Below are 25363 nucleotides of genomic sequence, written 5' to 3'. Positions count from 1 at the left end.
ATTCATTTTATCATGTTGGGGTTCTAATCTGTAATTAATAAACCTTTGTTTATCCTACTTAATTCCTATCCCATATGAATTGATGACTAGACTTATTCTTTTGTTATTGATTTAATTCTCATACTAGTATTATCTTTTCATCTTTATGCTCAGATTTTAGGTTTGTAATCCTTTTTTCAATTCACTTTTTATTTCATTAATATATTTTCAGAGTAAAAGTGTGGATATATTTGACTTTGTTAAATACCAAACAGCATTCCTGTTTTGGTGAATCCAATGATTTATGCAAGTCAGAACATTCTCATTCTTTATACACACATAATATATACTTTTCTGGGGAGTAATACCTTTATACCTATAATTTTGTGCCTACTATTTACTATTTTAAATTGAGAATTTTATTTTTTAAATACTCTACCGAAAGACCGTTATTCATAATGTACAAACACTGTATACCAGTGTCCCTTTTGGAAGAAAACTTTGCACAAGGATCTTACCTTGAGGTTTGTCATGGCTTTGTACACATTTGCTGTTTCACACACATATATTTGTTTTATTCTCTCTCTCATTAATTCCCCACCCCTGGAGGAAGACAGTGAGCTGAGTTATGTCCAATAATTTTGTCATAAAATGCTGTTCTGTTTGCATCGAGTGGTTATCAACCCTCATGAATGGCAGCATACCATACAGTCATTCATGACGGACATTCTGCTCCAGACCTTGCTGCCACCTCTTATTATTCTTCCTGTCAGATGCTTCCTAAATACTCCTCATTTTTTCCCATTATTCTTCTATGTTCAACCATATGAATGTTTTTCTTCTTCAGGAACCAAAGGTAGTGTGAAAGACAGTAAAAACAAGCCATCAACCACTAAGTAGGAAATCACCTTGAATATCATAGATTGGGAAGTTTAATTGGGTTAGCGAGCCCTTTCTTTAAAGTGAGTAAAGACCTTGTAAGACTCATTCTGAATGTAACTTTGTCAGAACAATCAGCTCCACAGCCTCTTTCATATTATAAATAATTCTTACTCCTTTTTGTGTCAACTAAGATTTAAAACAATTACAGTATGTCTGAAGAAATTACCTCTATGAATATAGTAACTCACTGTTTAGAGAACATATCTGTTAGTGAATTTTTAAATGTTTGTTATGATAAGCTATGCAATTTAAAGCCATTAAAGCTAGTTTTTACCTATATCAGAGAAAGAATTGGAAATCCAGTAGAATTTTTATAAAGAAGCCTATTTTCAGCCAGGACTAACAATTCCATGCAACATCTTAATTCACCAGTTTGAATTAAGTATGTATTCATTGATTAAACAAATGCTTTTATAGTGCCTACACGGTGCCAAACTTATTTTAGGCATGGGAGATGCAGAGGTTAATAAGATGGAGAAAGCTCTTGTCCTCATGGACTTTAAATTGTAGTGGTGAAGACAGACAATGAAGAATTATTGAAATAATTAAAACACGAGATGATATTGGAAAATGAGAGGTGAAAGTGCAATAAACATTAAAGCAGGGTGATGTCATATGAGTGAGAATGGATCCCACCCTGAAGGTCCTGGGAAGGCTTCTCCAAGGTGACATTTGAAGGGAAAAAGATAATCACTCATACTGGGAAATATATATATATATCAAATTTGTGTATGTGTGTGAATGAAAGAGAAACTAAACTTTCTATCTTGTACAGTGTAAATGATGTTATGATTCTGTAGTTGGAAACCCTGGAAAACAGAAAGATTGTAATGGTAAAAAAACAAAACAAAACAAAACAAAAAAATAACAATGATTGTAAGAAATTATACAACTGCAGCTTTATTGATCTCTATGCTTTGCATTAAACTGCCTACATTGCCTAAGACCCCCATATTGGTTGCCTAAAATTTTAAAGAAAATTATCAAGAAATAAATGTTTTAAATTTAAAGGAGCATTATTCTAGGAAAACATGAGGACATACTGTTTAAAATGTTTTCAATGAATGTACGTCTAAAACCACACGTGTCTATTCAGTGAGCATATTAGTCAAAACTTCAAAATCATTCTGTCAGGGCAGAAAACCTCCTGTAAACACAAGAGCTACTGACCACAGATTTTACTCCCAGAAAAATAGCTGTTTGTAAGATATTCCTTTGGAAGAGATTTGATGCACATTTAAAATAGGCTGTACTTGATTTCATTCTATTTTTGAAAATTCAAAATAGGATTAAACTATATATAAACTTTAAACATTTGAAAATATTTGGAGGTTTAAAGACTATGAATTTCTAGTATTTACTTTTTCAAATACTTAATACTTAGATGATTTAAAGAATTATAAATATTTATCTGCTAGATACAGGTATTATACCAAATTCTAGACACTCCTTTCCATTTCTTAAAAGATATTTTAAAATATTTTATTATGGCAATGAAGGGTTTTAATACCATGTGGCATCATTAATAAATATTTTAGTCTTTTCTAGAGGCAGAAGACAAAATTTGGTTGCTATACCAGTGATTACGACCAAACATGTATTAAATGACTTTGTTGTTGTTGTTTGGTTCAGAATGATTCCTGTATGACATTTCATCTTTTTTATGTATCATTTATGTGCTTAATCTTTTGTGAGCATTATGTTTATTTAAAAGTATTTTAAATTTTTAAAGAGTTGATGAAATTTCAAAAAAAAATTAAGAGCAAAAATAACTCATGAACATGCCAAATACAAAAAGAAAGTTTTATTTAAGTGGAATATTTGGAAGCTGTGCTCTATTATCTTAAAAATGAGTAGAGATCAAATAGTTCTTACTTTTTCTGACTTTCTCAAATTTGACTTGATAATTTTTAGTTACTCACGGGAATTACACTATATATTTTCATATAAATATATACATTTATATATTTTTAAATGGCAGTTATTTAAATGTTTTATTTTAGAATAGTTTTAGATTCATGTAATTGTTTCAAAGATTGCACAGAGAGTTCCTGTATACCCCACACCCAAGTTCCCCCTATTATTAATATCTTACATTAGGATGACACGTTTGTCACAATTAATGAGCCAGTATAATACATTATTAGTGACTGAAGTCCATACTTTATTCAGATCTTCTATTTTTCCTTAATATCATTTTTATGTTGCAATAGACATGAGTCTTAGCCTCAGTGACCTTGTTTCATACATTTGTAACACATTTATATAGTTTGGTCACATTTTGCCTTCCTTCCTGGGATATTGCAACCTCCTGAAGATGTTTTTTTAATTGCATACATTAAGGTTACTTTCTTACTGTAAAATTCTGTGGGTTTTGACAAATGTTCAGTGTCTTACATTTACCATTATAATGCTCTACAGAAAAGTTTCATGGCCTTAAAAAATCCTTTATGCTTTACTATTCAATTCCCTTCACACACCCTGAATCCCTTGCGGCCACTGATATGTTTACCATCTCTATAGTTCTGGATTTCCAGAATGTCATGACAATTTTCATGGCAGTGGTATTCTAGAGGAGTATATTAGAGTGAATATAATGATCCTTCTAACATTAGAGGTGCTATGAATATTGGCAAAGGGAGTGTGATTTGTTCTAGACGTTTCCACAGGAGGAATAAATGAGAAGCCCCTCAAAAGGACAAGAACACAATTTTTATGCTTTTACCTTTGTAGTTAACACAGATCTGTTGGCTTAGGTGTAGGTTCTAGGATCACCATTTTTGTTTATCCTTTGTTTTCTTTTGCTTCTGCTTTGTTTTCCTCAGAGCCTAAAAATTTTGTTCCACCGTTTTCTATATTTAATATTTTAGTTGAGAGGACCCTGATTACCAATATAATTCTCATTTTTTGTAAGTAAACTACTTCCTATTTCTGGAAGTTTGAGACATTTTCTTTTAAACTCTGAGTTTAGAGATTTCACCAGGAAGTGCCTTGATCTTAAAATCTTGAGTTGTTCCTATCTCAGAAATTTTTTTGTTGTTCTTTCTGATTATTGCTCCTCCAAAATCTATTCTCTCTTTTTTCCTGGAACTCTTGCATTCAAATGTGGACTTTCTAAATCTACTCACATCTCTTATCTTTTCACTCATAATGTTTAATTCTTTTTATTTTTGCATTTAACATTTTTGCATTTGTTAATAATAAATATTATTACAATATAATACCAACAACTAGTGTAGGTTCTCTGTTAACATTACTTATTTTAATCCTCACAGCAATGCTGTGAGGTAAACGCATTTACTCTCCATTTTATAGATGAAATAACTGCTAGTAGGGGCAGAGCTCAGGTTTAAACCTGACTGTCTGACTTCAGAGGCTGGAGGCACATCAGTATGACACATAATGTATTTTGAGATAAAAATTCCATTTCATCTTTCATATCTCATATTTGGCTTCTAGAAGTTTCAATCCTAGTTCATTTTTTTCTGAAATCAATTATTTTTTAATATCCCTCAATCCTTCATGTTCTCAAATTACCCATTCCAACTACTTCTTAAACTTCCTTAAGATTTCTGGTAGTTTCTTTAAAAAAAAAACTATTTTTTAAAGAACAATTTTAGGTTTACAACAAATGAGATTTCCCATCTACTCCCTGCCTCCCACATGATCAACATCACTCATCAAAATGGTACATTTATTTTTTACTAAGTATATTAAACCTACTTGGATACGTCATCGTCACCCAAAGTCCATTACTTTAGGGTTCACTCTTGGTGTTGTACATTCTATGGGTATGGACAAAAGTATATAGTGGTATATGTAATACCATGCAGAGTATTTTCAATGTCCTAAAAATCCTATGTGCTTTGTCTCTTCATCTCTTCTCCCCCTCCTCCTGGTGACCACTGATCCTTTTACTGTCTCCATGATTTTGCCTTTCCTAGAATAGTTGAAATCATATAGTATGTAGCTTTTCCAGATTGGCATTTTTCACTTAGTAATATGCATTTACGTTTCCTCCATGGCTTGATGGCTCATTTTGTTTTAGCACTGAAAAAAACATCCAATTGTATGAATGCACCACAGTTTATTTATCCATTCACCTACTGAAGGATATCTTGGTTTCTTCTGAGTTTTGACGATTATGAATAAAGTTGCTATAAACATCCATGTGCAAGTTTTTGTATGGAAATAAGTTTGCAATCTTTGGATAAATACCCAGGAGTGAGGTTGCTGGATCATATGATAAGAGTATGATTAGTTTTGTAAGAAGCTGCCAAAATGTCTTCCAAAGTAGCTCTACTATTTGGCATTTGGCATTTCCACTAGCAATTTGAGAATTCCTTTTGCTCTACTTCCTTACCAGCATTTGGTGTTGTCAATGATCTGGATTTTGGCCTTTCTCGTATGTGCAGTAGTATATCATTACTGTTTCAATTTGCTTTTCTCTAATGACATATAATGTGGGACATCCTTTTATATGTGTATTTGCTATTTGTATATCATCTTTGGTGGAGTATCTGTTAAGGTCTTCGCCCTATTTTTATTTATTTATTTGTTTGTTTGTTTGTTTATTTTGCGGTACACGGGCCTCTCACTGTTGTGGCCTCTCCCGTTGTGGCAGGCTCAGCGGCCATGGCTCACAGGCCCAGCCGCTCTGCGGCATGTGGGATCTTCCCGGACCGGGGCACGAACCCGTGTCCCCTGCATCGGCAGGCAGACTCTCAACCACTGTGCCACCAGGGAAGCCCCTTTCTTCCTTCTTTTCTTCCTTCCTCCCTCCTTCCCTCCCTCCCTCCCTCCCTCCCTTTCTTCCTTCCTTCCTTCCCCTCCCCCTTTCTTTTCCTTTTACTGTTCCCCAAATCCATCCTTACCAATAGATTCTGTAGTTTTTCAGGATTGATAGTGGGTGATGGAGCCACCAGCCATTGTTAGCTCACCATTCTGACAATATGATTATTTCTTTGTATTATCAGTAGTCAGAAGACAATAATGGAGAAGTATCACCATTATAACACACACTGTAATATATCTAGAGATAAATTTATAATAAGTGTTAAGTTATTTATATTAAAGGCTACAAAATTTTAGTTAGTAGCATAAAAAGAGACCTAACCAAGTTGAAACATAAATATCTCAGGGTAAAGTAATTTGATATTTAAATATTTCAGTTATGCATTAAATTACTCTAAGATTCATTTGGGAGAGTGAATGTATGAGAAAACGAAAAGAATAAAAAAAAATTTTTGAGGATAAAAATGTGACATATTAAATTATAACATTAAGGTTTAACCAACTCAAGTGTAGAAAGCTTAACTCCCTTTACATGTCTTTATTCTCACCCATTTATAATATTTATGCCTTAATTATTTCCTTTATATACATTTAGAATCATACTAGACAGTGTTTTAATTTTTCTTAACCAATCATACATAACTTAGAAATTAAAGAGGATAAGGAAATTTTATTGTATTTACTAATATCTATGCTATTTTTTCTTCCTTCCTGGTGTTCCAAGATTTCTTTTTTTTATCATTTTCTTTCTGTTTAAAATGTTCCTTTAGCCATTCATTTAGGGTAGGTCTACAGGTGATGTATTCTTGTAGTTTTCCTTCATTTAAAAAAATATCTTGGGAGGAGAGATCTTGGGGCCCTTGGGGCATGATATAGGTGAAAGTCTAGGCTCTCTGGTCAGCCTTTGCTATTGGGAGTGGGGGTCAGATGGTAATTTTTCTATGGTATTTGGCTGTTGTAGAGCTATTATTATCTAAATATTTTCATTCTCGCTGTACTTCCCCTTTCCTGGTCCCTTGGCTAAAGAAAGTAGTCTGCTCATGTTTCATTTCCAGGTTGTCAGATTTTCGTGTCAATTTTGAAATATATGATGCAAAAGGAAAAGCTAGGAAACTCATCACCTTGTGCTCCCTTGAGTCCCAAGGTCCCTAGCTAATCTGCCTTCTCTCCACTTTTCAGAGTCTTCTTCTGTTTATACATAATTATATATGATCTCCAGGGGTTTTAGTTTTTCATAGCAGGAGGAATATAGAAAAGGAAGTCCACTCAAATCTTCCCAGAAGAAGAAAATCTAGTGGCTTAATAAGTATGACATTGATGGAGGAATAGAAATCAGAAATTCATCTAGAAACTGTAGAAACAGGTTCAAAATATGTTAAAGGTGTCAGTGGAGGAAAGAGTTTTGATCAATTGGTTTTGGAAATATTGGTTCATAATTTGGGGAAAGTTTATATCTTTACCTCAAACATATGAAACAAATTCCAAGTGGCTATACTCCATTAATACATATCTATAACTTGAAATGGCTCTATCTTTTTAGCATTTCTTATTGCCTTTCTTTACATAACCCAAAGGGAATGAGACTGGCATAAAGCAGGAAGACAAGCATACTGCCAAAACAAATATCTAATACATAAGGTAAATCATCGATATGCATAATACTTTCAGGAAATAAATTCAAAGTTGTGTAAAATGTTGAATTGTAAGAAGAAAGTATTTTTTCAATTTCTATAACTTAACCATTATTGTATTAATGTCTATTTTTTTACAGTTATTAGTGTGTTTACGCACTTTTCAAATGTTTACTGCCTTGGATTCTTGAATGTAACAACCACATGAATGCAATAAATGTATCCTTGGGCAGTAGCAAAGTTGTGATTGGAATTGAGAGATTTTTCTCTTAAAGTATTTAGAAAGAATTGATATCAGAATTTTAACTAAATAGGGGCTTCCCTGGTGGCGCAGTGGTTGAGAATCTGCCTGCCGATGCAGGGGACACGGGTTCGAGCCCTGGTCTGGGAGGATCCCACATGCCGCGGAGCGGCTAGCCCCGTGAGCCACAGTTACTGAGCCTGCGCGTCTGGAGCCTGTGCTCCGCAACAAGAGAGGCCGCGATAATGAGAGGCCCGCGCATCGCGATGAGGAGTGGCCCCCACTTGCTGCAACTAGAGAAAGCCCTCGCACAGAAACGAAGAGCCAACACAGCCATAAATAAATAAATTTAAAAATTAAAAAAAAAAGAATTTTAACTAAATAAAGCAACAATGTGTGCAGAACAACAATTGGGGGAATGGATATATAACCACTTCTTTAAAAGTTGCTCTGTTTTATGTTTCTATAGTAATTTTATGGTAATTTACTTTTATGACTCACCTCTATTAAATGATTACCATCACAGGGTAGGCTTCCTCTCTTTTCACCTTCTTATTCCTGGTGTCTAATGTAGTATATGGCAACTGTGTGAGCATCAAATATTTGCTGAATAAATGATGAAAAGGACTGGCTGGATAAGTCAATAAATAAATAAATCTCCACTGCACATTTAGATTAATACTTTTGATAATTATGGGAATATGATTTGGTATGTTATATCCAGAGTTGAATGAGAGGAAATATATTAGAATGATATATTACAATAACCCATCATTAGGTTGATCCATGGTTGGTTTTCTAAAGACTTAACCCTCATTTTTTTTCCTACCACGTAAAATGACAATGAGTATATTATTAAAATCTCATTTATTAGAAAGCCAGGTGTCAGAGTAAAGAAATGGTTTGTATTTTATTGGTTAAAGTGATCACACAACCTTCTTTGTTGAAAACCCTTTTGGGGATTGGCATAGTGTATGAGTTGCTGAAACCGACTAACAGGAAAAATTAGCAAAGTGAATTAAGTTTGTTAATTAAAACAGACTTTTATCTATGCCTGTTATATTGCTAAGTGTTAGATGCCCTGTACTTTAATCTTTAATTTAACTAATAATTCCTTTGGTTCCAAATCACTAAGACATCACTGACAGTCAAAGACTAACGTTGAAAAAGCTTCTCTTCCTTAGTCATTAAAAAGATACGAAATTCCATTAATAAGGTGTGACTTCCCCATCCCCTTCAATGAAGAAGCTACATGTGTCTCTGGGTATAAAAATGTGTTTGTTGTTTTGGGGAGGATGTTGAAAGCTCTATCTATGCACTGTTAGTTGTTTTGCAAAGTTAGTTTTAGAGTAACTAATACAGAGTTCTACTTTCTCTCTGTTATTCTGCAGAAGAGCCGCTTTATTGATCTGTATCTCCTTTAACAGAACAAGGTGTCAGCCACATTTATTAACATTAGTTCCCCTAAAGCATGGATCTATGAATGTATAACTCTTTTGGATGCCCTCTTCAAGCATTTCTCTTTTTTTCTTTAGTGTACATTTTTTTAAAAAAATCCGTAAATTATGTATATCACAGTTGTGTGCTATAAATCAATTGGAACATCTTGCTTGCTTTTCTAGATGCTGTTCCATTAAATATTCTCTTCTATTCCACTGTTTTGATTATAAGCTTCAGTGACAAAGTTTACTTGTGAATTCATCATGAAAACACAATGCTGGACCCTGAAATATTAATTTTGGGGGCCTAACCATAAACATAATTCTATATATATTTTTTCTCTTTCTTTGCTATATATCCATCATCATGATGTGTTAACCTCTAATTCCCAATAAGGGGTATGCCCAGAATAGCAAAGAGCAACATATACAGTCTAAGCCTTGTCCCTGTGCTCGACTGACTTATATTCTATTTTACTGTTGTTGATATGTCATGTCATGTTATACCAGGATTGTTCATATATTAGGATATTGTACTGCTAGCAGACCAACCTTAGACATTCAGAGTGTTACTGACCCAGGTTCTTGAACTCTTTAATCAATAGAAATTGCTAAGAGGTCAGACAAGAAATTCAGGCAAGGCTTTATTGGGACTCATGCTACAACACAAGCGAGTGCAAACAAGTGCCAGGTTCCCTTGCTTGCTCCCTGAGGGGGAGGGGGTCCCTTAAATGGTGTGAGGGTATGGGGTGGGGCTGGAGGAATGGCTTAGGTGGTCTGCCCACCCCCTTGGTGGTGCTGTGTGCAGGAATCATGCACAGTCCCCTGTTTTTGCTCCTGGCACCTCAAAAGTGGCAGTTGGGTTTCAGACTTTTTGTATCTTATTGTTCATAATTTGCCCCAACTGTGCATGCATGTGTCCCTTATAGTTTCTTTGTATTCTGTTGCTGAAGGAAACTTTTGTCTCAAGAGGAGATATTTAAATAATTTTTCTTAGAAAATTAATTTTTCCTTTACCATTGAATAATTTGGCATAAAATAATTATTGTTGGTGCTCCTATCATAATTATAGTAGAATTTTATAAATATCCAAAATCATATAATCATATAATAGAATTTTTGAAATCTGGTCCTAGAAATGATCACTTTCCCTCTGTGCTCAATTCACTTCACAGTTTCTTATCATATCCATCAAGGATATGTGATTTCTCCCACATATCCCTCCTCTTATCTCTCTTTTCTCTTTCCTTATGTAAGTTATTTAAGCTCTGTAAAGGAAGGTGCAATATCAATGATTCAAGAATGTGAGTAGAAAGTTGGTGGGAAGGGTACCTAGAGCTGTAAACCCAGGGCGTCTGTAAACTGTTCAGATTCCATCAAATATCCATTGAGAATTTTGTGTGCAAGCAAGGAGAAGTGGATTTAACTGTGTAAGCCACTTTCTAATAAGGATGTCTCTGAAAATAGCGAAACAAGTTCACTGCTCATCTTGCTAGTATTGCTTTTGGAAATACCTAGTAGATTAATGAGCCTCTGTTTTGATGAGGTAAAGTATATCATGAATATTATCAGTTTTTTAAATCAGTTTTCACTGATCAAATGCTTCTGTTCTAAATAATTGTTGTGTTTTTTTCCTTCTTTTGTGTTTAATTATTTACCTAATGCAAACTTCTTTACTTTCAGACAGAGAAAGGACTATCAAAAGTATGGCAAGAAAGTAAGCAGACCTCTGGTGATCATTGGCAAAAGGCTGTCATCCTTCTAGGAAAGTTAAGGAATTTTGAAGTCATATTTCAAGGTATCAGAACAAGGGATCTGGGAGGAGGAGCTGCAATTGATGACATTGAATTTGAAAACTGCATGACTGGTAAGTTTCTGGAAAGCACTGCCATTTGGAAGCACATTTATAATCTAGCCATTTTATCTTTGCTTCATGTTTATAAAATGTTCTGAGATACATATTTTGTACATACATAAAAATCAATCAAAAGAGATAATTTCATAATGGTTGAACTTAGTTACATGTTCAGAGATGATAGTTTCTCCATCCTTTAATTACACAAGTAATTCCTCTGTTCCTTCCGCATCATCCCCTTTCTAACATGCAGCAGTGTTGTCCTTTGAATTAATTTTCAACAAAATTTAAAATGTAAGCCTAATATTCACATACATTTATGTAATTTAATTAATTTTAAATGAATCAGTAAAAAGGGTTAGAAAGCTGGAAGTTAGTGGATATATAAGAAATACATACAACCAGGTATAATTCAAGCAGAACTTAAATTGAGAGCTATGCTTAAGGGATTTAAAATGCTACCCTAGCAAGTGAATAGTAACTTGAAAAAATATGCTATCACTTATCACGCTTCTAAATGTGAAGTATAATTACACTTAGATTTTCTTTATAAAATTACCCAGAAAATGTCAAAAATAATTATAAATACATTTGTACAGTTTCACAGCTGGCAAAGTTTCTTTCTGAGGAGTCATTCTATCTGACTTCCAAAATAGTACAGTGTGATATATCCTGCCCATGAAAGATATGCCTTCTGTGGTTTCTTACACTGATTCACTTAGAGGCAAGCCCCTGGGACTGAAGAGCTAACCTGAATGCTGTTTAATTCTGTTGCTGCTTTCATATTAAAATATCACTACACCAAGGCAGTTCAAAAATGTGACTTTGGTTTTTGGTGCTGTTAAAGCATTTACTCTCTTTATGACCAGGGTTGGTGAAAAGGATTCTGTTTAGAAGTCAGTCTTTTGGAGTTTGAGTCTCTCCCACACACCCCACCATGTTTCCAGCAAAGGCAGCTGATACTCAGCTACCATATATATATATATATATATACACACACATACATGCATACGTACATACACACACATATACATAGGTACATACATATTACATAAATCTGAATTCATGCACCCTAGGTGAGCACAGGGGTCACAGAACCCCAGGTCTCTATGTTAAGCAAAAGACAGGGTTTGGGCTTGGAGATGTTTAGGAGAGGGTTCCTGGACCACAGAAAAGGGGATCTGAAAATATAATCATGAAAAGGTATATTAGAGCATGCTTTTTAAACTCTTTTCTAGTAACTTTCCTAGTAATATGCTAAATTTCTATTATAGTTTGTTACTCAACTTATAAATGATTCTGGCAGGTTCAAAAGGAAAAATTCTTCAGAGCTTTTTCTAAGATTTTTAGAAAGAAAGAAGCTTTTATTAAACAGGAGAGATTCTTTTCCTCTCAAGGGAAGCAGAATGATTCTTGGATCGGCTGATTCAGGACAGAAGAAAACTGAGAGTTATTATCCCAGCTCTGCCAAGTTTCATGTAGAAATGTGGACTGTTTCTTTCCTTTCTTCTCTTAAAGTCCTGTGAAAATTTACATGATTATAACTCATTTCATTCAAGTTGATCAAACATTCACCGTACTGACTAATACTTTAATGTCTTATACACTTAGTGATATACTACTTTAAGGCTTTCTTTGTCATAAATAAAAAGGCAAATTTTGGTTAATTGTAGTGAATATGGTCAACTGTATGTTGAATATATTTTAGGAAGAAGTAACCATTTTTTCAATAGCCAGCCTGCTACAAATAACGAGAATTTTCAGATTATGTTTTAGTTAAGATAAGAAAAAAAAAGTATTTTGCAAAAGTTTAAAAGACTATGTTTGGAACTAAAAAACAATGATTTTTTTTGTCCCCCTAGTTTTAAATTATATGCCAGTAAAATAGCAGTGCTGTGAAAAGTGAGTAACAGGAAAGCAAATTAGAGCATAAGTTACCCTATGTTGTTTTCTAGTATTGCCAACTTGGAAGAGAATGGTATCTGACAAAACACCTGAACATCAGAGAGGCAGTGTAGAATAGTGGTTAGGAGCAAGGTGTCCAGTCAGACTACCTGGACGTGGAATCTGGCTCTGCCACCAACTAGTTTGGGTGAGTTTCTTCATTTCACTTTGCCTCAGTTTCTTCATCAATAAAATGGAGTTGATAAAAATAGCACTTCCATCATAGATTTCTGTGAACGTTAAATATGTTAATATATGAGAAGTGCTTAGAATAGTCTTGGCACATAGTAAAATTTATGTATTCCATTTTATTGTTATATTCCATCATCATTATTATTAACTATGCCATATTTTTAAGTGGTGCTTTATTGCCCCATATTAGGAAACCAGCTTCAAATCATATGCAAACAGGTCACCATAAAATCTATCATGGAATTGTTGCTGTTCCCCATTTGAGATGAAGAACTTAAAAAATGACAGTGTTTATTTCTCTGTCACATCCTGCCAATCACAATAGAGCACATACTGTATGATACCATTTATATGAAATGCCCAGGATAGCAGATATGTAGAGACAGAAGTAGATTAGTGGTTACTTAAGGCTAAAGAGCATGGGGTAGGGAGTGACTGCTAATGAATATGGGGTTTCTTTATGGGGTGATGAAAATATTCTACATTTTTATTGTGATTGTAATACAATTTCATAAATATACTAAACCCATTAAATTGTAAACTTTATATGGGTGAACTTAATGGTATGTAAATTATACTTCAATTTTTAAAAAGCATTTCAAATAATTTTTTTAAGTCAAAGCCTAGTTAACAAAGCCTATACATCCCTATAAAACCCAGTATAAACAGGATCTGTATGCTGTTTATGTCTATAAGAGAGAAGCCAGGAGAATCATGAAAGGGCCAACAGATATTCACTGGAAAAATGCAGTCACGTGGTTTGAGAATGACAGGTAAAACTGGGAGGGGTTTCATCCACTTTTAGAATAAGTGGGTCTAAGGGGTCTGTGATTAGGTCTGTGGGGCTAGAGCAGTCTAGACCCCATGAAAACTCAAAGGAATCCATCAGGATTCCTTTCTAGGACAGTAGCCCGCATTCAAAAACAAAACAAAAAATGAACAAACAAGAGTAGAATCAAAATTGAATAGACTAAATACAGATGAAGGATAGTGAAGAGCCACATCAAAGAGTTGGAGGGGAATAGAGCCAGAAAATTTCAAAAAGCAAATCATCATATTTTTATAGATTTATATAGAATCTATAGACTTATAATCCTTTCTAGGGTCCTAACAGACCACCTCTGAAATTTTTCTTGGACTTCTGACAACTCTGTAATATTTGCATATTTTGTTAGACTTCAGAGTAATGCAGAACAAAGTTTTAAATTGATTAAGAGTGAAAGTGGAGAAGGTAGAGGATATAGATGCGATATATATTTGATGGTTATCTACCTTACCTGCAAATAGGAAAGCTACTTGAGCTTCATATTTATTTTTTACTTTCCATTCAAAAACACATAACTCAGTTTATTAGATAATATTTAGTACATGGCCAACATAGAGCTAGATATATGCTTTTTTATTTCTTTGCATTCTGAACATATCATGATGCTATCTTCAATTTACTATCAAATGTATTGTATTTTTCTAAAAAGAAAAATAAAGTAAAAGAATAAGCATATCTTTGTTCTGTCCAAAGATACATTAAGAAGCATATCTCCTTTTTGGAAGCAAGTAACTTATTCATTTTTAAAAAGTGACATTATGAATTCAGTATTTTCTCTTTTTAAATTCAAGTTGATTTAAAGATGATTTGTACAAAAATCTTATAAAATGTAACCACCATTCTATGGAATAGAAAAGTAGAAAGAGAATTCATATAGAGAGGAAAGGAATATTCCATCACTGTAATTTATAAAAGTGCCAATTCTAAATTTAAATGGTTACTCATTTTCAACCAACATTAGTTATTAAGTGCAATCATTTATTACATACAATCATCCAGCTGATACTTATTGAGTCTACGATTAATACTAAATAGCATTTATGTCAGTTTTGCAACAAGACCATTAGGTGCAAATCCTGGTTTACCCACTTGCTACCTGCTCCATGGTTTTAGGTAAGTTATGTAATCTTCCTTTGTCTTATTTTTCTCAGCTGGAAAATGGTAAGAATACTGCTTCCACCTCAAAGAACTCTCACAAGTATTAAATCATTTACTTTATACGAAGTACTTTGAAGAATGCATGGGGTACAGAAAGCACTGAATATTTTTGGCTAAAATATAGGTGAACAACATTGGCAAAAAACTTAACATTGTTCTAGGCACAACACCTTTAAACATATGTGTTTAAAAGCTTGTTCTGTTCCGTTCACATGTCCAGCAAGCCTTTATTGCTTGGCTAGCCTGCAGAAAACTCTGTGCGATGAACTGTGTGCACCTCCTCGGAGCAGGGCTGAAATGCCTGTGTCACACAGCGTTTGGCTTTCCTGATTTTTCCGTTTTCACTTTCACTGCCCCTTTCTTGACGCCCAGCATTTCCTCCTCTTCCCCGTGTGCCTCTCCCCCGCCACCATGCCTTCTGCTGCCAGGACTGCTCTGTGAACAGTCTCCAAGACACTGGTAAACCCAAGACCTCAGGGTGGGAGCCGATAACATTATAAAACATTGCCTTTTCCACTGAAAAATCTAGAAGATCCAACTGAATGATGACCAGTTTTCCATTGGGGGAAAAGGAAGAAATAATTCAGGGACTAGCAAATGCTTCCAGAAGTCAATAAAATCTTCTAACTAGACAGTAGCACAGTAGCTACTCTGTCTGTCGCTAAATTCGTACAGAGCAAAGCACATCATGTTCCCCAGATAATCCTAAATGTGAAAGGAAGGAAATACCTTGGGGATAAAGTAAGAGAAGACAGAATCATTATAATTTCAGATGTTTAGTACATTGTCTTCACACATAACTTGAAAAGACTTTCCTTTTTATTGTAACCCCTTAAAAACTGTATGTATGACTCCTAAGTGTACTGTCAGCAGTAATTGATTTGGAGTGAAAAAGAGTGGCTTGATGATAGTGATTTCAGTGCAGCATCACTCTGAATTAAACTGAACTTGGGAGGTCACAAAACAGTGATTGCTCTGTACAGAGTTCACAAATACATAAATCTATACCCAGAACCCTGTAGAGTGACTTCAAAACTTAGCTTCTTCACTTAGTTTAGATGAAAAGCTGTATTTCTTCTCAACACGTGAGTGTTCCAAGTGCTGCATTTAGGTCTCCCACGATTTTCTTTTAAAGTAAATGTGTGTCAGAAAAGAAAAAAGAAAGGAAGATGATCGTCAGTAGAAAAAACAAATATCTCACCCTAATGAAATAATTAAAAGTGACTTTTATTTTTAATAACTAATGGCTAGATAATATGTAGCGGTGTATAATGTAAGGATACATAAATGATGGATGAATGGGTGGATGGATGGATGGATAGATAGATGGACAAACAGATGGGCAGACAGATGGATTAATAGAAAACCTTTATTCAAATCTTGTTCTATGTGTGAAAATTCAGAACAGAGCCTTCATTGAGTTACATTCTGCTGGCGGAGGCAGACAATAAGCCAAGTAATGTGTAATACTGTGTCATGTAGTATTAGGTGCTGTGAATGATATAGGGAGAAAGTGATGGAGAATTATTACCCTGATTAGAGTAGTCAGAAACAGTCTCTGAAAGTTACAGTTGAGCAAAGGCTGAAATGTACTAAGAGACAACCACGCAAATGCCCTGAAAAAAGCACTCCAGGTCTCAGGACCAGCAAGGCAGACTTACTAGCAGGGGGCGTTTTGCTGGAGCAGAAGAAAGTAAGGGTGGAGAGATAGCAGGGGGCCTCATCATGCAGACTTCTGTCATCAGAAACACCTGCTCTGTACTAACGATCATCTCACAGCACAGAGGATAAGCAAGCAGCCTCTGGAGTGAGCCTTCCTAGGTTTAAATCCTGTCTCTGCCACTTAGTCGCTGTGTGACCTTGAATAAGTGCTTATCAACTCTTTACCTCAGTTTCTTTATGGCAGTAAAAATCGAACCTACTTTATAGGGTAATTGTGAGGATTTAACAAGTGAATATATGCCAAGAGCTTTGAACAGTAACTCTCTTCGTAGTAACTACTCAGTAAATGTTAGACATGATTATCATTGAAATCTTCACCATCATGTTTAATTTAATCTTCATTACAGCTCTGGAAAATTGAGGGATCCAGAGGTTACACTAAACAATACCAGCCAGCTTGATTTCTTTACTGATGCTTAATGGCACAGAAACAGCCATGTTTAGCCGTAAAAGCATAGGATACTACTAAAATCATGATGAATACTATGGCGTGAAAGCAATCAGACAACACCTGCCACATCTAGTTTGCCAGTAGTTTCAAATGCTCTTGAAAGAAAACAGGCAATATCAGACATATCACTTGTACTCCTAATAATGATGTGTTTTAGTAACACTAGTTGAAATATTTTAAACATGGTAAATCCTGTTTTTTAAAAATTTAATGTTCAACCAGTCTTCATTGTTACAGACTAGTTTTATTTTGGATTCAGAAAGTTTTTCAGTAAGAGGAGGGAGGAAAAATAAAACAGACTTTATGAACGAATGTTATAGGACTTGAATGAGATCCAGTTCACGGCAGTTTCTTTCTTTATCTGATTATATATAACTATTTTTATTCTAGGTTTTCTTAAACACCTTTTGTACATAAGGCTAAAAATTTCTGCCAAGAATTGATGTAATTCGTTAAATATATTCTATATGTCAGAGCCAATTCATATCTTTAAATTAAACCTGATACTTTCTGTGAAACTTTATCTGTTGGCTGGTGAAATGCCCAGTGGTTCTCAAATAGTCCTGAAAAAGACTGTGAAAAAGTAGTCTTTACTTGAAGTAACTACTTTACATTTCTGCAAATATCTTTTCTTGATTAACAAAAAATATCAAAGTCATGCTTAAAAATATTTCATTATAATAAATATATATCCTGATTATATTCCTCTCCCAACTTACATATCAGTATCAATAAGATATCCATCCATACATAAATGCATATTTACTAAGTATATACCATATATTATGCAGAAATTAAGCATTTTGATTTTTCAGTCAAAGAAAGGTAACTAATTTTTATTGGTTCAAAAGTTTAATTCTTTATCAAAAGGGAAGAATGGTGATCTCAATTCACTGATCTATAAACAAATTACTACAAAAATTTTAAACCTACCATTGTACGTTATAGAGATATTTACTATTTTCGAAATATCCATTTTCTCCCCCATGTGTCCCAGACCCTTTCAGGTAGGTGGATCTGTGTAAAAAAGCTCTGGCCAGAGTGCTGTGAGGAAGTGAGATGTGTCACTTCCAGGTTGAAGCATTTCCAAGCTGGTGTACAACCCACCTGGTCTCCCTTCTGCTGCTGTGGTAGAGGACACCTCATTTTCCAGGTGATGTGTCTACACATCTGCCTGGTCCCCTTGAGTCTGTAGAGGAAAGTCCCTCTGCCAACTTGTTTTAGACATATATAGCAAGTGACCCAAAAAATGGTGTTTTTGAGATATGGAGATTATTTTTTAAGTGTCTTATAATCTAGTCAGATCTAACTAACACACCATGCAATTTCCTACCTTAAATAGAAGAATATTATTTACAGTTAGGGCTATGATATAAAAAATATATGTACCCTTCAGATTCTGATACTCCAAATATGTTAAGAAAGAACATCTAACAGCATCCCTGGCTCCAGTCTTATGGGGAAAATAGTCAGAAAATGAAGTCCACACTAAACAAAATTCAAAACCAATAAGTAGAGAGAGTCCTTGTGGCATCAACCCTCTCCTTCCAGTCACTGTCAGCTGTAGCCCTCACTTTGCTTTACTGCTTGAATTGATTTGAGCCAGGCCTCAGGGGAGAGACTTCCTTGTCATGGTCAACCAACAACATTGTTCTTCATTAAGCCTGAGAGCCAAGTTATTTGCTTCTTGTAAAATCAGGGAATAGGTTCTTTTTATCTTTTTTTTTTTTTTTTTTTTTTTTTGCTGTACGCGGGCCTCTCTCTGTTGTGGCCTCTCCTGTTGCAGAGCACAGGCTCCAGAGGCACAGGCTCAGCGGCCATGGCTCACGAGCCCAGCCGCTCCGCGGCATGTGGGATCTTCCTGGACCGGGGCAAGAACCCGTGTCCCCTGCATCGGCAGGCAGACTCTCAACCACTGCGCCACCAGGGAAACCCAGGGAATAGATTCTTATTCCTGGTTCCATGACCATATTTTAGACAATAGGACTAAGTAATTGAGTTTATTATATCTTTAATCAGCTATTTTAAATTAAAAAATCAAAACCATGAATGGATCTAATTACTTTAATGTTGTGGTCAAGGCAACCATTATTATATACCTAGAAAATATCAGATATTACTTTATCTTTCAATAATCTTGATAAAATTAGCATTTCAATGTCAAAAGGTCTACATTTAAAGATGTAACTGTAATCATATCAGTGATAAACTGAATATTATAATTAATGTGATTATACTTGATTATAATCAAGCACAATGATATAACTTGGCTCGTTCATAATATTAAGAAAATATAATTACTTGAGCATACATTTTAGTAAGCCTTAAATAGCCCTTGAAATGTCCCTAGTTTCAAATGAAGGCTACTGTAAATCTGAATCCTAACATTATCCTCTATTCATGCAATTTCTAAGTAGAATTTGTTTCAATTACAATGAACATTCCCCCACTTAATATCTAGGTCAGTAAGACCATTACATAGAGAATTTGACAAAATGTCATTTCAATTTTTACTGAATTATGTTTTATTAATTATTTTCTAATCAAAATGAATATTAATGTTTATCAATGAGACTTCCATTTTACACTGATATATATATATATATATTTTTCATTACAGTATTGAAAGATAAACTCTTCAGTCCTGAAACAATTGTATATATATATATATATATATATATATATATATATATATATATATATATATATATATATATATAGGATATACAAGCTACAGGTGTACTCAAAATAAGTAGATGTGGAACTCAATAAATTTATATCCAGGTGGTTCAAACATAAATAGGTTTCAACTAAATCCACAGGTACTTATACATGCACAAATATTAAGCCAGGGCCAGAAACCAATTTTTTGTCTATTTGATGAAACACACACACACATACATATACACAGAGGCATGCATGAGCTCCTAAAAAATCTCCTATCTTGAATGATCACATAAAAGGGCTTATGAGAAAACAGGATTAGGTCAAACCACTATAAGCATAGATAACCGAGTTATATAGCACTAGTATAAACAAAAGCAACCATAATAAAAATACAGGCACAGTTTAAAGCATTTTATAATCCTAATAAATAGAGGAACTTTTCAGCAAATGTACTACTTTACCTAAAAATGTGAGTAGGGTACCATGCAAGAAATCTTGATGAAAGGGTGGTGTAAAAAAGAGTTTAAGACTGTTGAATTATGGAGACATGGGAAGAGTGACAAAAGACCAGGAAAATTTTTAAAAACATACAACAAATAAGCATTTCCAAAAGAGAGCATGTGGAGAAACAGAGAAAAGAAAGACGGGGTGAGGTGCGTACTCTACATCCCCTCATTCTTCTGTGCCTCTCCAGCTCAGCTGTGCTAGTGTCCTTCCCTCTCATCTGCTATGCCTTGGAGGCACAAGACATTACTGTAGAGGGAAGAATCATGCAGGCATCCACACAAATTCTGTGTTGTATTGACTTAATTCCTTCGCTGATTAGTTACATACAAACTTCACTGTTTTACAGAGACCTGTGTAGCATACATGAACTTCAAGACAATAGAAGGAAACTAATATATATTGAACACCTACCATTGTGGGTGACATCATGAAACTAGACTCAGCACATCTATTTTAAGAAGGGAATAAAGTTGTTTAATACAGAAGGGGTTCTTGAGGGATTTGAGCAAAATGAGTCACACAAATTGTTTGGAAAGTTGCCTCAGAGGAACTGGGAAATACAGTTTTAAACTGTTGATTAAAAGGTCAGGAAGGAGCTCAGCAAAAAAAAAAAAAAAAAAAAAAAAATGTAGTTTGGATTTCTTTCCACTCATTTACTTTTTGGCCTTTCAGTCTTTATACATCCTTATGATCATTTCTGGGAAACCTCTGTTTTAATTAGGTCTAGTTTAATTGCCAATAGCGTCAAATATAAAGAGTTAATTTAAGGGTATGAGGAACCTCAGGAAACCCGAGCTCAGGAGTGCAGTTCAGCTTCAGGAAGGTTCTAAAACCAGGGATTGAAAAGAGGGAACTTGAGCTGTGATCTTTCTGTGCCTCTTGTCTCTTTTAACTGCTTCCCTCTGCACATCTGTTTTGGGCCCCTCTCTGTGGAACCAGCTTTCTATGCTTTACCATACATAGGCAAAAAATTTGATTATACTGCAGGATCCAAGAGCCTCAAAACACTGTTGCAAAACCCCATTAGTTATATTTCTAAATTCTCTGGTAGGTGATTACAATTGACCTATCTTGGGTCAAACAGCCATCTTCAGACTAGTTAACTAGTCTGATGTCAGGGATACATACAAACATGCCTACTGAGCTCCCACCTTGGTGACCGTATGGATGAGGGGATGAGGGGGAGTCATCAGATGAAGGGAGTGGGGTAAACAAGTCCACTCTAGACTCACTGAACATGTGTTCTTAGAATAGTATTCATTCAACAAGTACTAATACAATACCTCTACAAATAAGTACACAGATGAGTTGTTTATTCCAATAGATGGCTGGTCTAATGGAGTAGGTAAAAAGTAATAAATTGTGCTAGAGTATTGCAATAGAAATAGAGAGGGGAAGATGGCTGAATGAACTAGTGGGGCGAGACACTAGTTCAGGATGGATGCTTTAGTTTCAGTCATGATGTCAACCTCCCAGCTGGCAGGAAAAAAATAAGCTAGGAGAAAACAGCAAAGGGCACATTCCAACTGTCCTTTAAAAAGTTTCCTTGAAGCTGTTACACATCAATTCCACCTATAACTAATTAGCCAAAATTTTGTTGCATGGTCAAACTGGAAGGAAATCTACAAAATGTGTTTATTCAAAACTAAGGATGAGGAAGGAAATGGACATTTGTTTAGAGAATGACTAGCCTACCACCAGTTCCTACTAGGTAATATCCCAGCCTAAGGATATACAAAATTATGACTTTAATATATATTGTCAATAAGAATGATTATTAAAATGTAAATTTCCACTGGCAACCCTTCATCCACTGTTGTTTGCTGTTTCTTCACATGCCACCTGTTAAGGTTGCTTATTGCTGAGTTCTCCTCAGCCTTTGGCCATGTTCGCCTGTCTCCATAATTCGACATGTTGAACGTTTCTTAAACCGCCATCTCTTCCATCAAGATTGCTTTCCCTTTTTAGTTTAGATAAATTAATTTATCTATTTCTTTAAATCCTGCTCAACATTGGTTTTCATTCGATTTCTGCAAGGAGTTTTTTTCTAATTTAGTAGGTGAAATGATATAGCATTTTAATTTACATATGTGGTTAATAATCCAGTTAAATCTTTTTCTTTAAACTAGTAAGCCTGTTGTTGGTCATTCACATTTCATCTTTTGAGAACTGCCCATTCATTTCCTTGTCAAAAATTTCTGTTGAGCTGTTTGCTTCTTGTATTGATTTGGACATGCTTTTTCTTCACTAATTATATAAACATTCATTTATAAGATATATTTTAAGTATGCTTTTCTTGCTTTTTGTTGTCTTTTGATATTGTTTATGGTACTTTTGATGAAAACATCCTCATCCAATTTATTTAATCTAATTTAATCAAGATTTACTTTATAAGTTTGCTTTGTTGTTTAGCTTAAGAAACACCCTCAGATTAAATACTGTTCATGTTTCTTTCTGTTTTCCATCTTTACATTTTGGTGCTTATATTTAAATGTTCTTGAACCATACTACTTCATCACCACATGTATTTCTATTAACTTTAATTATGCTTTATATTTTTGGTTATTCCTTCTTCCCAAGTGTTCTACCAAAAAGAAAAATCACTGTAAGATTGTTTGTTTGTTTGTTTGTTTGCTTTTTCCTTTGCAACATGCTGGTACATTTTACTTTCCTAGTATTGTAATCTACTGTTTTCTTTTTTAATCTATTGTACTTTGCACTGAGGGAACACCCTACATTCATTTCAATTGTTTAGTTCTTAGTGGTTAATTAGAATTCTCTTAATTGTCCCAATCTAGTGGAAATTAAAATGTGTAATTAGGTGATTATCCTGATTATCAAAGACTCATGGGAATTCATTTGGAAGGGTGATGCTTTCATTTTCTTAATTGCTTTAAATATAAGCATAGTCCAAAGTATTAAAAGGATCTTTTAATCTATAAAAAGCTAAATGTGTTGGTTGAACTAATAAAGAAAACAAAAATATGAACGTATTAATAAATTAATAATTTTATTATTCATTAATTGATTTTTTACTCTTGTTAATATATTTCTAGGTCATTTTAGTGTGTTATTTTATGCCTAGATATATTTTTATGGGTTGAATCATTGAAAGTTATCTCATATATTAAATATTATAAACACATTGAAATGAAATTTAGTGGAACACAGCTTTCTTTGAGCATTGGATGCGATTGCCCAATACGTTATGCAGTGTCTGAAAGAGATCATGAGAACATAACATATGCTCAGTAAAGCATATGGAGGCCTTCAAAAAGGCATAAAACATAGCCCCAGTGTTTTGATGACCTGAAAAATTCAGAATCTCCAACTTTCCAGGATTGGTCAACCTCTTTCTTTCTCTCTCTCTCTCTCTCTCTCTGTTTTCCCCCCCTCTTTCTTTTTTCTTTTTCTTTCTTTTTTTTTTAACCATGTTTAATTCCTATTGTGAAATGCATCAGTGTTTGTGGCCCTTAACTCTGGCCTCACACCAAAATCTCTTGGGGAGCTTAAAATAATATCTCTTCCCAGGCCCCATTCCAGACAAATTAAATCATTATCTCTGGATGTGAGTTCCAGGAATCCATAATTTTTAAAGCTTCAGATAATTCTAATGTGCAGCCAGCTATATGAGCCCTTATTATACATATAAAAGTGTATTTTAAATGTGTATTTTTAGCTTAATATTAAAATTAAATGATTCCCCCAAGTTACTCTACAGAAATTATGCATATTACCTGTACTTCGGAAATCCTTATATGCACTTCTCCAATCATATATTTTTCCGCTAGAGGAAGTCATTACCCTGCCTTTGATGATAATCATCTTCTTGAATTTAATTTTAGTTTTGGCATAACTATATTCCTAAATCATATTATTTAATTTTGTCCAGTTTCATACTTTATGTAAATAGAGTCATACTGTAAAATTGTATGTATTTTTGGTGACTTGCTTCTTTTTTAGCTAAAGTTTTTTTGAGATTCTTCACTATGCATGAAAATGTGACTCATTCATTACCTCAACTTTATGTATTTATGAATGAATATTCCTAAAATAAGAAAGAATTTAATTCTATTTCTAATTTTTGCTTTTACTGAAATAAGTGCTAAGAAACCTTATTCACATAAGATTGTGATGTTTGTTAAGACTGAATTTTGTTACAGCATCATCCTCAAGTGCTTGAACTGGATTGCCAAAAATATAAGTCAAAAATCACAATATTTTATAATCAAAAATTATTTTTTGATCTAGCATCTGAAAACTAAGTCACTGTTCAAATTTTTGGAAGCAACAAATTAGAAGCCACTTGACTTATAAAAGCATTTTTTACAATATAGTTAGTAGAATTATTCATTCTCTCAATTTCTGGGAATAATATCCAAGAATGATTTACCTAACAAGACTTAAAAAGGCACTATTAGTAATCCTTTTTACTCTTCCATTTAGTGGCTCCTTTTTTAACATAATATACTCAAAGGTATGAGAAATTTGAAACAAATAATATACCTTTGTCAATTATTTGTGATAAAATAAGTTTATTCACCACATGATTCAAACATACTTTACATGTTACTAAACAACCAATGGGTCACTGAAAAAAATCAAAGAGGAAATTAAAAAAAAATACCTGGAGACAAATGAAAATGGAAACACAACAATCCAGGATCTATGAGACACAGCAAAAGCATTTCCAGGAAGGACATTTATAGCAATACAGACTTACCTCAAGAAACAAGAAAATTCTCAAGTAAACAATCTAACCATACATCTAAGAGAACTAGAAGAAGAAGAATAAACAAAACCTAAAGTTAGTAGAAGGAAAGAAATAATAGAGATCAGAAATAGATGAAATAGGAACTAAAAAAAAAAAAGAACAGATCAATGAAACTAACAGCTTGTTCTTTGAAAAGATAAATAAAATTGTTACTCTTTAGCCAGACTCATCAAGAAAAAGAAAGAGCACCCAAATTATTAAAATCAGAAATGGGGACTTCCCTGGTGATGCAGTGGTTAAG

The 25363-nt window shown here is 34.1% G+C and overlaps 1 protein-coding gene across 1 annotated transcript in view; it reads left to right on the top strand.

Moving 5' to 3' along the window:
* The window catches only part of MALRD1 (MAM and LDL receptor class A domain containing 1), a gene marked incomplete at both ends in the record, with an annotated part of 583874 nt that overhangs the window by 354432 nt on the left and 204079 nt on the right, over positions 1-25363 (top strand). Inside the window, one exon of the mRNA XM_079699366.1 lies at positions 10710-10893. Coding sequence (XP_079555492.1) covers positions 10710-10893 — 184 coding nt within the window. The remainder of the gene's footprint in view (positions 1-10709; positions 10894-25363) is intronic.

Source organism: Hyperoodon ampullatus, assembly GCF_949752795.1.
Source record: "Hyperoodon ampullatus genome assembly, chromosome: 3".
NCBI lineage: Eukaryota > Metazoa > Chordata > Mammalia > Artiodactyla > Ziphiidae > Hyperoodon > Hyperoodon ampullatus.
The sequence above is the reverse complement of the archived record's forward strand: the minus strand, read 5'-3'. Positions and strand labels throughout refer to the sequence as shown.